This window comes from Stigmatopora argus, chromosome 9, assembly GCF_051989625.1.
Source record: "Stigmatopora argus isolate UIUO_Sarg chromosome 9, RoL_Sarg_1.0, whole genome shotgun sequence".
NCBI classification, from domain to species: Eukaryota; Metazoa; Chordata; class Actinopteri; order Syngnathiformes; family Syngnathidae; genus Stigmatopora; species Stigmatopora argus.
The window spans coordinates 2,485,327-2,499,161 of NC_135395.1; the positions used below are offsets into that span (position 1 = coordinate 2,485,327).

At 39.4% G+C, this 13,835-nt stretch overlaps 2 protein-coding genes across 7 annotated transcripts; both read right to left on the reverse strand.

Moving 5' to 3' along the window:
• Positions 1–211: 211 nt before the first annotated feature.
• On the reverse strand, positions 212–4,347 carry LOC144082111 (CCR4-NOT transcription complex subunit 7-like). 5 transcript variants are annotated; one of them, XM_077608975.1, is made up of 7 exons: positions 4,172–4,347; positions 3,550–3,673; positions 3,256–3,449; positions 2,884–3,063; positions 2,082–2,253; positions 1,886–1,996; positions 212–1,555 (listed from the first exon to the last, which is right to left on the reverse strand). In XM_077608975.1, exons 2-7 carry the CDS (start codon positions 3,664–3,666, stop codon positions 1,424–1,426), a joined length of 906 nt encoding a protein of 301 aa, XP_077465101.1. In that variant the 5' UTR covers positions 3,667–3,673; positions 4,172–4,347; the 3' UTR covers positions 212–1,423. The 5 variants fall into 5 exon arrangements, with proteins under 5 accessions (XP_077465101.1, XP_077465100.1, XP_077465098.1 ...); XM_077608974.1 differs by lacking the exon at positions 4,172–4,347 and adding an exon at positions 3,827–4,161 and having other exon boundaries at positions 2,082–2,226; positions 2,902–3,063; XM_077608972.1 differs by lacking the exon at positions 4,172–4,347 and adding an exon at positions 3,827–4,161 and having other exon boundaries at positions 2,902–3,063.
• A 472-nt stretch (positions 4,348–4,819) lies between these two features.
• On the reverse strand, positions 4,820–13,407 carry LOC144082744 (phosphatidylinositol-3-phosphate phosphatase MTMR7-like). Of its 2 annotated transcripts, none has more exons than XM_077610129.1 (14): positions 13,226–13,407; positions 12,829–12,951; positions 12,586–12,748; positions 11,277–11,434; positions 11,061–11,189; positions 10,306–10,440; positions 9,436–9,568; positions 8,458–8,588; positions 7,739–7,864; positions 7,084–7,133; positions 6,819–7,019; positions 6,593–6,727; positions 6,353–6,479; positions 4,820–6,280 (listed from the first exon to the last, which is right to left on the reverse strand). In XM_077610129.1, the coding sequence occupies exons 1-14, from the start codon at positions 13,247–13,249 to the stop codon at positions 5,954–5,956; spliced, it is 1,962 nt and encodes a 653-aa protein (XP_077466255.1). In that variant the 5' UTR covers positions 13,250–13,407; the 3' UTR covers positions 4,820–5,953. The 2 variants fall into 2 exon arrangements, with proteins under 2 accessions (XP_077466255.1, XP_077466256.1); XM_077610130.1 differs by having other exon boundaries at positions 8,458–8,567; positions 13,226–13,406.
• Positions 13,408–13,835: the final 428 nt, after the last annotated feature.

The window sequence follows — 13,835 nt, forward strand, 5'->3', positions numbered from 1 at the left end:
TTTGACGTTCTCAAAACTACTGAATACAGTTACTGTACTTTTATTTCCTGCTATATTCTTATTTATTGGCATGCATCTGTATGTCCACGCTCTAACCATGACAATGTAACCTTGTTTTATTCCTTTAAGCCCCACTGTGACAGCGATATTTTTCTATTCTTCTATCTGTGAGTCTATATGGTGTGTAGACATGACATCCTTTTGTGCAATCTTTACAAGTCTTTTTTTTTAATTAAAAAAAAAAGTGCTTTTCATCCTGTTTCAATCTCCAAAACAGAGAAATGTTCAGACATTGATTCCAAGATGTAACTTTTCATTATAAGCAATTTGAGATTTTGTTTGCAAAACAATGCTTTGTATCAGATTGCATACTCGTGTTCCAAACACAGCCTGATTGGCGCAGGAAAGCCACACAAACAGAAAAACATCCAAAAGAACTCCAAATTGTTAAATTGTAACAATATGTTTTTTCAACGAGTAAAATTTGTTACTTTCTTTTTATTACAATACTAAAACTCCACAAAAGCAACTTCAAGTAAAATAAAATGAATACGTACTCTCAACAGTGTTTTAGCAGGATTACCACTGCATGTACTTCAGGTGAGTTTTCTTAACATTTCAATTCAGAAATCAGCGTGACACCACGTGGGCATACAGTACATGTGCAATCATTTGCTACAGTAAACGAAATACAGGATGTGCACACAAACTCCAATCCAAGCCTTAAGATTTCTCAGATATACGCATAATGATGGATTAAAGACTGCCCATTGTAGTGTTTGGATAGAAAAAAAGCTAACAAGCAAAGAGAGCAGAGGATTGCAAAGAAAATGTTATTTGTGTGCAATTTTGCACACCCACTAAGAGTTCCCTTTCTCGTTTTGAGGCAATATTGGCAAAGTGTGGTATCTTAGCGTACAACTATGCATCTTTTTGGATAACTGGCACAACAACTTAAAATGTTTAAAAGTTATTCTTAAGGCTGTGGTTGGCAAAATGTTAGAACATTAAGTGAGCGATGCTGGTTCACAACAAAATGGGAAAGTAAAGAAAGCAACAAGACATTCAAAACATTCCATATAAAATCAAGTGAGAACTTTAAAGTGCAAAACAAAATCTACTGAATATTTTAGTAAAACTAAAATCCCATTTTTTCAAGCATGTTAAATTACACTGAACCATCCAGATGCCTGCACTGCTTTGCAGGGGTGAAAGATGAAACTCACACCATTTGGACTGTCATGTTGGTGAGGCCAACTGTGGAACTTTTTCACTATTAGCAATTATAACAATTGCCTAAGACAAACAGAACCCATGAAAAACAGCTGGCTGAATGAAGCAACTACTCCATTCTTATGATCCGGATGTCCGAGCTTGACCTCTTGGCCCGCCCTGCCCATCGTAGAGTGGTGCGAGTGTCATGTCAAGACTGCTGCTTATTAGCTTCTTCTTCATAAGCGTTCCCTGTTCCGTTCTGGACGTAGGTGGATCCTGAGCCAAGCCCGTACAGGTGGCCACAATACTTTGCGTCATCAATATGATCCTCAAAGAACATCTGGTGGAAGAACACACACTGAGCATAGACATCTACAAACAACTGCACTCTGCATGTACCATATTAAGTCCAACTTTATGATGCCCTAGTGCGAAACTGCACATTTTAAACATTTTGGGCACCTTGTTGAGTAACGGGATGATTTCATTTATCAAAAGCTGTCTGAATAATGAACCTTACTGCAATGCATTATTTTGTGTTTGTCTTGACTATTGTTGGCAGTGAGTTTATAGTCTATTAAAAGACCCAAGCTTACTGCATCAATCAATAAGAAGATTTAAACTCTGCAAAAGGGTGATAGAGTCCTTGTTTTTCCGCGAAGAGACCTACCTCCCTCATCTTGAAAAAAGCCATGCCTGTGAGCAAAGAGTCAGAGCCCGCTTGATGCTGCGGTCCGATCCTCTCGAGCTCTAGTTGTTCAGCAACTTCCTGTAGTCCACCCTAAACACATAAATTGCCTGTCAATCATGTCACCAGCTAAATGTCAAGCCCATGAATGATGAAAGTATTTGAGAATGCTGCTTACCTTGAGAATTTTGCAGCTCTTCATAAGATACTTGACATCGTAAATGACTGGAAAGTACAAGCGGATTAGCTCAAAGAAATCGATCTCTTCCTCAGGCAGCTTGGTGTTGGAGAGAACCTTGATCAGGTATCCAAAGTCATACCCACTGCAAAACAGCCACACATTATGTGGGCTAGACAAGAAAAATAGTATGTGGCCTCAACGCATAGCCTTCATCCAGACCAAATGAAAATGGCAAAGAATATTGGTTTGCGGATGAATTCGGCAAACAGCGTTCACAAAAATAGTGGTAATAGGGGTGTAAACGTTGTATAAATCGGTTAAGTGATGGTTCATAAATATGTAAATTGTCTGGAACTAAGAAGAGTAAATGTAGAGTAGCATAAGAAACTGGAGGCAAATTAGAGTGCTCTTCCCGGTCGTAACCACCAGGGGCACTATAAATTCTGCTTTAACTTTTATAGTTAGTGATGTGAAAAATCGCAGCACATCCATAGGACATTTATCCACGCTGACCCACTGTCCTGCTCAGGGTAAAACTATTCTTGTAAATGCTCAATCTACTGCTCCTTATAATTCTACAAAAAAAACACTTAAGTCAAATGTGAGTCTTGCTGACTTGTTAACTAGTCCCGTGTGTCAATGAGGCTAGACTCCAACTCCCCTGCACCTCATGAGGGATTGCATTAGGGGAAATGAATGGATGAAGGACATTTAGTCATATAACCTTTCCTAATTAAACCTGTAAATGCAGGTCTTATAGATATTTTAAGGCAGCTTGAACAAAAATGACAATACTCACAAAGATGTGGCGAGATACCTGTGAAATGACAGCCACTTGATCCCATCACAGAGTACCAATCCTGATGTCATCAACAGCTCTGCAAAGTACAATGAGTCTATGCCTTCTTCCTCGAGCTTCTTGAATTGAATCCCAGCAGTTGTCAGTAGTTCAATTGAGTCCTGTGCATACATATCCTCTCTAAATGGGAGATGGAAGAAATATAGTTTTCACAGATGATTCAATATTGGGTTTTGAAACACATTTGACACATACTACAAAATCACTCTGGCATTAATACCTCCATGCCAGTTTGCGTGATACAATTCGTGTGGTAAGTTTTGATGAAATAAACAACATGCCAAAGTTAGAGCGTCAGGAAAGTCATCTTACGTTAGGTTAAACTTAAAATTAAATTGCCATGTCGATGTTCCTGGAGGATATTCTCCTTGCTCATTCATAAAGGTGAGGCCCAACTGGATTATCTTCAGCAAATCCACATTGCAGCGCATTAACTGGTACTGATAATCAGCATTGCTTCGGAATTCTCCGATTGGTCTTGCTACTACACCTGGAAACTCTGTGTCCTGCGGAGGACAAACTTGTTACCTAAAAGGGAGACCGCCATGCCTAAATTGCATTCTTTCAGAGAACCATACAATAACAGGACCTCAATGGATCACTCACCATGGCGATATAATTGTATTTTCGAATGACATGTCTGATTCTCTTCAGCTCCTCCTCCAGATTGTTTGCCCAAACCTCACATATTCTTTGGCTGTGATCCACAGTAGCAGCGGGCATAGTGCCACTACAACATGCAAACAGAGAATTGTTTAAAAAAAAAATAAAAAAAATAAGAAGCACCTCATTATGGTTCCTTGACTAGACATGCTGTTAAGTAACATGAGATGACAAGGAAATTGATGCATAGATGTCGACAAAGTAATTGTCACGCACTCACTGTGAAAAATAGATTATCCTCTGACTATTAATAGTCACGATTAGGTTATTTGTGTTCGTGTCAACCTGCATAGCGAAATTCACAAGTTAAGCAAACAGTGTGGAGTGCAGCTGTCTCTGTATAGAAGCTGCTCGTAACATTAGCTCGCAGCAGCACTTTGGGCTAACTAGCGGCTAGCTACTTTCACACTAAGCATTGGCAGTATTTCATTCCCACGCCTGTTTCTTGTACACCGAATAAACAAGTGTGTGTTGACGTGAGACGTGAAGTTAGGGCCGGAGGCACAGACTATCACTCACGCATACTCGGGTGCCACTTCAACTCACTGAAGCTACGTGAACTTACCCTTCCCCAAACCGCGCGCTTGTGTGTGTTTCAAGCGTGTATACTATCTCAAACTCTTAAATTCACTTTAGTTATTATGCCGCGGTTGTCCCTCTAACTTTTTAATAGTCTACAATTCGGCATTAGATTGATGTCAACCTGCCGTTGCCATCATAGCTAACCTACGGCGTGACGTAATCACGTAGCCCAGTGCGCAGCGTGCCTACGTCATTCACGTGCAGTTCTCTGAGAATAGCCCCTTCCTTCCTACTACACTGTTGTCACACATTGTAAAATACAAGTTAACATTCAGCGCTCACATTAAGTAGGAAAATGAACATTTCATATTGAAAAATAAGTTTAAATTGGTTGTAACTCATTTCCTTTTTTTTAGCACTCCTGTGATTCCATAGTAAACATCTTACCTAAAACAATCACAATAAAACACAAGCCTACTATTTGGCATATTTACGAATATGACATTGTAAAAAATAAAATAAAAAAATAAAAAAATAAAAAAACATCATCATGCAACATTGACAAGCATAAGTTTTTTCCTAAGCTTATGAGGTTTCTAACTGGCACCAGCAAGATATTTTTTGACATATCCCAAGGATAAATGGAATTTTATTACTAATTGTTATTGAATTTGCGACGCGAAGACGTAGCAAAAGTAATAATATGGAGTTTATTGGGACAGTGGAGAGAACAGTGTTACCTTATTTTACTTCACATAAAATGACATTATAATACAAACAATGCAGGCTTTCATTCTGCATGAATAAATAAGTACATTGTCAAAATAATATTAACACTCTAATACTTATTCACTGTTTATAATAAATTACATTTAACATCAACAATATTTAATAATTACAAAATACAAAAATATTTTTGCAAGGTGATTTGTTCATTGACAGAACTGTACTATACAGTACAGTAATTACATCAGTCATTTATTGTGGCACTGGAATGTTCATTCATTCATTTTCTGAACCGGTTATCCTCACAAAGGTCACAGGGGGTGCTGGCGCCTATCCCAGCTAACCATTTGCAGGGAACACCCTGAATCAGTGACGAGCCAATCGCAGGGCACAAGGAGACGAAACCATTTACGCTCACACGCATACCTAGAGGCAATTTAGAGTGTTCAACAAAGCCTACCCTGCATGTTTTTGGGGATGTGGGAGGCAACCTGAGTACCCGGAGAAAACCCACACAAGCCCAGGGAGAGCATTAAAACTCCACACAGTGAGGACACACCTGGGATCAAACCCTCAACCCCAGAACTGTGAGGCGGACGCGCTAACCCCTCAACCACTGGGCCCAGTTAAGTGAAGTGCTACCTGTTCATAGTAGTGGATCATCTTTTATTTTGTTATTTCATGTATTTTTATGTGTTCATATTACTACAAAAAATATTGATGCATTCACATCCGAAAGACCACTTGTATGTAATCCTCTTCAACACAAAATGATGTGTTGAGTGGATCACTAGGGGTACAATCATGTTTTTGGAGTGGATAATGGAACCATAAAGGACCCCAGAGGCACAGAGTGTACTTCACTATGTTATACTCAGTCTACACAATACTTTAAATTGACCTCAAATCATTACAGACAAGAAGCAATTAAACTCTTCATCATTTGGAAGTATTCCGTGCTTAATTACAGCAAACAGATTTATGAACCAACAGGAAACATTCAAAACACGTCATGCAAAAAAATAAATATGGGTAGTGCTTGTTGAATTGCCACGTGGGTCTGTGTGTCAGGTGGTAGATGCTACAACTATACATTTGTTTAGGCAGTATCGTCAGAGTCTTGATCTCTGGTGCTCTCCTCACTAAAAGGTGAACGGGAGCTGAGGTCCACTATCCCAGACTCCCGATCACTGTCGTTAGAGTGACTGAAGTTGTATGTTTTGTTGAAGTCTTGGGGCGAGAAGGTCAGGCTGCTACATGGCGGCTTTAGTTGACAAGGGCTGCTGGTAAGGAAATCGGATGTGTAGTCTTGAGGGGTGTTTGCCAGCCCAAGATCATTACCAAGAATCCAGGCAGTGGGGCTTTTATCAAAAGTAGCTTTCGGGGTAGAATTCCACGCCTGCTTCTCTTCCAGTTTAGAAATTCTCTATCAATTTTGAGAGATAATTGCATCTTTAGTTTTGAAATAGTGATACAAATAAAATGTTGACATGTTTACCTGTTTATGAGAGGCAAGCAGCTCCTCCAACTGTTCTGTTTCTTCTTGAATGGCATGGAGATAATCCTCTACAGACTGACGAGGATGCATCCCACGGTCAAACCGGTTATACAGTCCCCTCCAAAATCTGTAAACAAAAACTACAACTTTAGGATGGTGACTGTGTCCGTGAAGTACTACATTTTTATTATTTCTAATGCGGAACTACTAAGTGAATGTTTGCTCTATGTCTTTACATACTTGAACCAACAGGGAGTGGTAGATGGCTGAAGGAGTCCTTGTGTCTGCCTGTGGTTTGCTCTGTACAAGGGGTTGGTGTAATCTGCCCGGTTTGACCAAAGATAATGCCAAAGGGAATGGGTCCTCTCAGGCAGTCTGCATGATTTGGAATTCAATTTTAGCCAGAAGATCAAAATCGGTAAAGAACAAGTGTTGACATTTGTACACCTTTTAACGATATTCTTACCTGAGTTCTCTCCTTTCCCGATGGTTGTTCCCAATAAAGTTGCCATACTGGCAAGAGTAGATGTGGCTATGAATGGTAATCAGAAACCTCTCATTGAATTCGAATGCGCAGGGAAACTGTTCCATCAGTTGCCACACACAGTCTAAGAACTGATCGATCACAGGGGATTCTTCTTTAGGGTCGCCAACTAGGTGGCTGGATCTGGAGAGAAAGCTAGGGAGCTTCACGCAACTTGTATGTCACGGAACTAATAACTTAATCATACCTGTGAGAAAACTTGTGACCAAATGACACCCATTCTTTCTCGATGAGAACCTAGGTGCAAAAAGAGATGTCAGTCATGTTATAAATTTTCAACAGAGAATAATTTTTGGTCATGTATGCTACGTACCTTCACACGTAGTATGGAAAAACAGACTTTAAAGAAATATTATTATGGATAAAGTATTGAAACGCGCGCGCGTGCACGCGCGCGTGCGCGCGTGCGTGTGTGTGTCTGTGTGTGTGTGCTTTCTGGGTTAGCCCTTAAAATATTTTTAGAAATTAGGTGGTTGTTGAATTCTTCGATTTTTTGTATGCAGGATTGGAAGATCAATATTGGACACACCAGACTAACTCCTCCTCTTAGTTTGATTTGAATATTTGGCCATTTATGCATTTCAGAAAAATTACTTGCTTCAAATAGGTGTTTGTTCCCGAGGAACTGATCTTAACTAGAAAAACAGTCAAAACTCTTCCCTTTTTAGTTTTGGGGAAAGCAATGGCAACTTGAACAACTTTAGCATGGATCTTTCTGTGAACACGGTCATACTGTATTTTACTCTAACCAGCCTGAAACATTTGAAGTACAAAGGGGCAGATAAATATTACCATGTTACTTCAAAGTTTGCATTTCTCTGAATCCTAAAGTGAATCTGTACCATTAGTCCTTTGATGGTCCGATAGTATGGATCCAATAGCACGCAGGCTACAGAGCAAACTTGAGCAGTGCGGTCCCAACCATCTGAACAGTGAACAAGGACGCTGACACCCTCCACTGCAATTGCCTGCATGTATACATAGACACATAGGATGTGTCATGGTAAACATAGTTCGTTAGTGGGTATGCTCCAGAGTTAGTGTGTGAGTTAAAAGAGAAGGAGAAGAGCTGGAGTGACTTAGTAGATCAGGTGGTTCAGAACATTCCTAGAAATGGGAGAGTAGTGATTGGGGGAGACCTCAATGGGCATTTTGGTGAAGGAAATACAGGAGATGGAAAAAAATGATGGGCAAGTTTGGCATTCAGGATAAGAACCTAGAAGGACGGATGGTGGTGGATTTTGGTAAAATGATGAAAATGACGATAGTTAACACCTATTTCCAGAAAAAAGTAGAACATATGGTGACACAGGTGCACAGATCAGCTTAAAGGAGGTTGGTGACTGTAGGGTCACTGTAGGAGCGAGAGTAAGCCAACACAGGCTAGTGGTATCCTCATGGGACAAGCCAAAAGTGTAGTAATAATCTGGGTCAGTATATTCAACTACACAATATTTGTAGTAATGCATTTTCTATCAACTTAGAAAGTAAGTACAGCAGATGCAAGCCAATATTGAAAGTAGTAGTGAAGAACGCAGCAGGGATAAATCTCTAAACTGACCTTGGCGATGAAGACACCCGCATCTAAAACAGCTTTGATGTGTTTCAGCCAGCCTGAGCTCTCCAGGCCATCCAGGAACTCAGACATAGAGGGGGAACGCAGCTCACACACTGCATTCACAACACAGCTGTCTCAGTGGCAGGAAAAACACAGAATACTAGACTTTATTAAACAACACATCTATATTTGTTTTTACTCAAAACACATTTCTTCGTCAACTGATGTTTTTTTTTTACTTTTGATTGTTGACGTCTCGAAACTGAGACACAACTTTAGATGCTCATCTTCACTGGCAATATGAAGTTGTGCAGATTTGTATGTCTTTGGGTCAATGAAAAGAAAAGGAGAAGGTGAACAGGTTCATTTTTAGTTTACGCTGATCATTTAATGTGGTAGAGCAAGGCTACCACCTAAATGAAACATTTAAGCTGATGCAGCTAGGTGGGGGTCCTAATAATTCTATTTAAGGCTGCAATCAGGCTCACCAGTAGTCTCTGGAGCAAAGAGGCTTTGTCTCAACATTTTACTGAACTGCCAGAAGGCAAAGAGTTATGACCAGTGGAAAGCAGAACAACTTATCAGCTCCAAAATCACATCATTCTCACGCCCTCCGTTTTGGTTTGGGGATATGTCGAAGATTGTGCACTCCACGAAACCAAAATAGCTCAGACCTAAAACCCAGATGGATTCAAAGTCTTCCGGGGCTCACCATGTCGCAATAACCAGAATTGTTCCTGTGGGGTCGATTGAGGCCTGATTGAAGCACAGTGCCTTCTTGTTGAGTGAATTTGAAAGCCATAGGGCTTAACATTGCTGTACTCATGTGAGAATAATGACAGAGTTCAAAATATGATATCAAATATCATACATTTTTCCATAAACAGTGAAGTGATGAAAGCATTTAAGACAGTGATGGATGCACCACCATGGAAACACTCAAAACAAGAAATGGTCTGTGAGAATTAGTGATTAATGTACCTTCCAGCATTTTTTGTTGGCTGCTCCTCATCACATGAATGTTCTCAATTGCAACAAACCGGAATTTAATGTCGGAGTAGTTGTCCTCATTTTCATAGCCTTTTCCCGCTGCTCGATTTGCAAGGGCATTTAACTGGAAAGGCATTTAGATGGCTGTTAGAATATCAGTTTATAACTTTTCTTTGTTATTTTCTTTCTTTTTTTTTAAAGGCGTCTTAATCACCTGTGCTCAAACAGCAGCCTTATTGAAAATTTCAATATTATTATAGGTTCTGGTGATGATGTCTTCAGTTGATTGTTTTATTTATTTTATATTGCACAGCAACTTATGGTTTGAATGCACATTTATACAAATAAAGATTTCTGTAGGTTTTATTATTAATTTTCCTAGTATAAGGAGGGAGTTGCACAACAGAATAACAAAATACTTTAAAAAATCATATTTTATAGTCTATTTTCTTATAAAATAAGGTAACATAGTTAGTTTCATAATTGAATAACCAGGAAAGTAATGTATTTACTTATTCACAGAAGTTTGACATTTCAAATTTGAAAGAAAAAGTGTTATTGTAATAATTATCGACTGATTTTTTAAAATCATGATAACAATGTTTGTCATATCACCCAGGCCTACTCGTGAGGATAAGCAGTTCATAAAATGAATACACTGTTTTTTTGTTTCATATCAAGTATTGATGTATAATAATGCAGCGTTCCTAGGGTAAAGCCAAGATTTTCTCCAAGTGTTTCATCTCTGCCAACACCCAGCTGCAAAAATGCTGTTCAGAAAACAAAGCCCAACTGAACACACACAACATTACTGCATGAGTTATATTATTACAGTGCATTATTTTCATCCATAGGGCTCACCTTGGGTCTAGTGTCCACCACATACATGAAGTCACTGCGGGGATTGGACCTCAGTATGCCCTCTAGCATCTGCTCATCCTCCAGGCAACGAGCGCTGAAGCCTGAAAGAGGTTGGCTGCTACGACAGATGGCCGCCTTGGAGGAGATGAAAGGAAACTTCACATGTGGATCTTATTTTTCTCATTAATCAATAACATTAAGTGTATCTGGCCAGCTATTACTAACATTACTTTAAATGGACATTTTGAGGGGCAAATACACAACATATAAAGCACTTTGACATGCATATAAAAAGCTATCATCTTCTCATATCTCCATTTATTAGCCACAGGGGACGAGCATCGGAATTATTATTCAGTTCTCCCTCCAGGGTGATTAACAAACGTGACCACTGTATGTTTTGTGCTCCACATACTGGACACTCAACCCTGGGAAGTTGACCTCACACTCATAAAGCACTCCCTACTGTTGTGTTAAGGACGAAGAGAATGATTTATGAAAATTAAGGGTGATGAATACAAATGGGGCTGAGATGTTTCCTCTGATTCACCTAGAAGAATATTTAAACACTTGTTTAAGTAACAAATATTTAACAGTTTTTTTTCTATTGAAAAAAAGGCTTTTGCCCTGACACACAACTGTAAAGACAATGCTTGATTTAGAAATTCGGTTAGCTTCAAGAGAAAAATAAAATCCTATGATGAAATCATAAGCAAATAAAAATTAAAAATTAAAAATAAACACAACCAACTTACATGATTTTCTTTGGAGTAGTATGAAAGAGCAGGAAATCTTCCTCTGCTCCTGAATTTGGAGCTTCCTGTGACGACTGACGGAGTTGTTGACGTGGGTACAAAGAGTTCAGTAGGGTAAGTGTCACTCACCTAGAAAAATAAACACGACTAAGTTATTGCAATGTTCACTTTAGTATTCAAGTTCGTGCGTTTGGTTACAAATCCCAGTGGCCTGACCTTGTAATGCCGGTTTACCAAGGAGAGCTTCCACAGGGAGTTTGGGATTCCCATTCTGCTATACTCAGACCTGAGATCCAAGAAATCCCATTCCTGCCGACTCTCCTTTTCATCAATGTCTGGTTTATAGGAAAAGCAATACAGCTCCTCATATCGCTCTAGAGAATGATTCAATGAGGACATGTGTCAGTTTAACACATAGCATATCAGGTTTAGAATAAAAAAATCAAAAATTGTCAATCCCCAACACTTAATTAGATTCTTTTTTTTAAAAATTGCCATAATTATTGTGGAAAGAAAAAGCCATTGCATTTTTGTGTATAATTTCAATGCTGGCTTATTTAGAAAGCATGAAACCCAAATATAGCCGAGTATTAGTTAACTTTATAAAGCCTTTTAACTCGGTGTATTTTATATATTCATCAACCAATTTTTATACAACTCATTCTCATGCAGGTTCTGGGAGAGCTGAAGACTACCTTAATTTGAGAGCCAGTTAAATAATAGATTGGGTTTGAATCTGGCTTCTTGGGTGTGTGCTTTTTAGATTAATTGACATTATTAGATTTGAAAGTGACATTCTTTGACAGCATATGCGTCCTCGAAGTGACAAATGGTATTTGAAGAAGCCAGATTCAAAACCAATCTATTGATTGGGGCTCAATCTTTTTTAACGGAATACTGACTGAGAAGTGGGGATGTCCCAATGCAATTTTTGTTGTTGTTTGTTTTACTTACAAACCGCTCCAATTTTTCTCAAGATGTGTTTTGCAGATTCCAATCCAATAGCGATCCAGTGCCAATCCCCATAAATTTTAGACCAGTAAAAATAATGCTAAGTATAATTTCATCTATTCATTCATCTTCTGACCTGCTTTATCTTTCAGAAGGTAGCAGGGGTGCTGGAACTTATCCCAGCTAACAACAGGAAGGAAGCCAGGCACCCCAATCACAGGCAAATAATGATCTAACGTTTTAATGAAAACTCGTGTTCTTGGTAACTCCACAAGAAATCTCAGCAATATCAGATCTGATATTGGGACCAAATACAATACTGTCCGAAACTCCCAAAATACCCATATCGGACGGGAATATTGAGCATTGGATTGGGACATCCCTTATGGGAAGGAGAATAAACATCAATCCGTCCACTTCTGAAATTGCTTCACCTTCACTATTGGAGGAGATATGGAAGCTATCAGAGAGGTCTTTAGGTGAGACAATGTGTAAACTGTGGTCTGGTAATTCATAGCCGCCTTTCATGTTTGGTGGTGGCTATAAACTGCAAGACATGAAGATAGCGATTCACCTGGCTCGGAGAGTCTCTGCAGTGAAACGTAAACATCATGACAGTCCCGATCTTGAGGAATGACAAAATGAAGAACCTGGAAGTTTTTGCAGTGTATTACCAAAGGGCATCCCAATGGTATTGCAGCTTGTTTTGCCACACTGTAAACCAAACTGTGAAGCACCTGAAAAGACAGAAAGTGCATACCAGAGGTTTATGCATGGGAACTTTGCAAAAAAAATATTCTGTCCAGCTCCTTCTTACCCATGTTTCATTGCGCATACCACCTTCATTCTCAACAAAGATTGTGTGGGTGGCCGTCAAATACAGGGTGCCCAATCTGCTCTTTTTTGTGAACACTCTGTCCAGCAGCCTAACCTTCTCCACCTGGTGGAGGCAGAAGAATCAAAAGCACCAATATTCAGCACCAATGACGTCACTTTAGGTCACTTCTGACACAGCAGTGGACTGACATGAATTGATGGAGGATACGCCCCCCCATCCCGCCCACTAAGCTGGTTGTCTACGTGGCCCTCTATTTAACACGATGTATGCATGTCATTTTCCGATGGATTAAAAATCTTGCAAAAATGGTGATGTTTTCACGAGTGAGTGAGGTTTGCGCTGCGGAAATGATGAAACCATTCAGATTGGTGATTACCTTTGGAAGTCGGATGTGCTCCATTGGTTGGTATGAAGCAAACCACAAGCACAGATAAAAATAAATCAATACTGACGATAGACAAAAGTCAAAGGTGGGGTTCGATCCAGGTAAAGACGGAGACAGTTAATACAAACACAGCCATGATGATGTGCCAGGGACACCCTCTCAGTTACGTTGCACTGCTGGGTCCTAAAGCCCTAAGCAATTTCTGCAGGTAATAGATAGAATATAATATATACTAGTTTGTCACCCCCTTCCAGTCAAGATGTTTTAGACGTATTTGAACGTCAGTGGCAGAGCGGCAGCCAATGAGTTATATAATATATTCAGCAGTAAATTAAACTATTTTCCCCTATTTTTTAACCCACAGTGTTGTTTTAGGCATCACTTTTGCATGTTCTCCTCAGGATTGTGTGGGTTTTCTCCAGGTGCTCTGGATTTCTCTCACATCCCAAAGACATGCATGATAGGCTGGTTGAACATTCAAAATTGGGCCTAGATATGTGAGAGCGTGAATGTTGTGCTTTATCTACTAGTGCCCTGCAATGTACATGTATATATTAGTTTTGGAACATATGTTTTATGACTGATATATGTTGCATCACCT

What these genes read in the sequence shown, in the direction of transcription:
- LOC144082111 (XM_077608971.1), bottom strand. Translation starts at nt 3,897, where the DNA reads ATGCAGGTTGACACGAACACAAATAACCTAATCGTGACTATTAATAGT. An exon ending in AGGATAATCTATTTTTCACA is followed by an intron (nt 3,674 to 3,826) that starts GTGAGTGCGTGA and finishes TGCATGTTGTAG; the next exon opens with TGGCACTATGCCCGCTGCTA. An exon ending in AGAGCTGCAAAATTCTCAAG is followed by an intron (nt 1,997 to 2,081) that starts GTAAGCAGCATT and finishes TTATGTGTTTAG; the next exon opens with GGTGGACTACAGGAAGTTGC.
- LOC144082744 (XM_077610129.1), bottom strand. Translation starts at nt 13,249, where the DNA reads ATGGAGCACATCCGACTTCCAAAG. An exon ending in GTATGCGCAATGAAACATGG is followed by an intron (nt 12,749 to 12,828) that starts GTAAGAAGGAGC and finishes CTGTCTTTTCAG; the next exon opens with GTGCTTCACAGTTTGGTTTA. An exon ending in GGTCACAAGTTTTCTCACAG is followed by an intron (nt 7,020 to 7,083) that starts GTATGATTAAGT and finishes CTTTCTCTCCAG; the next exon opens with ATCCAGCCACCTAGTTGGCG.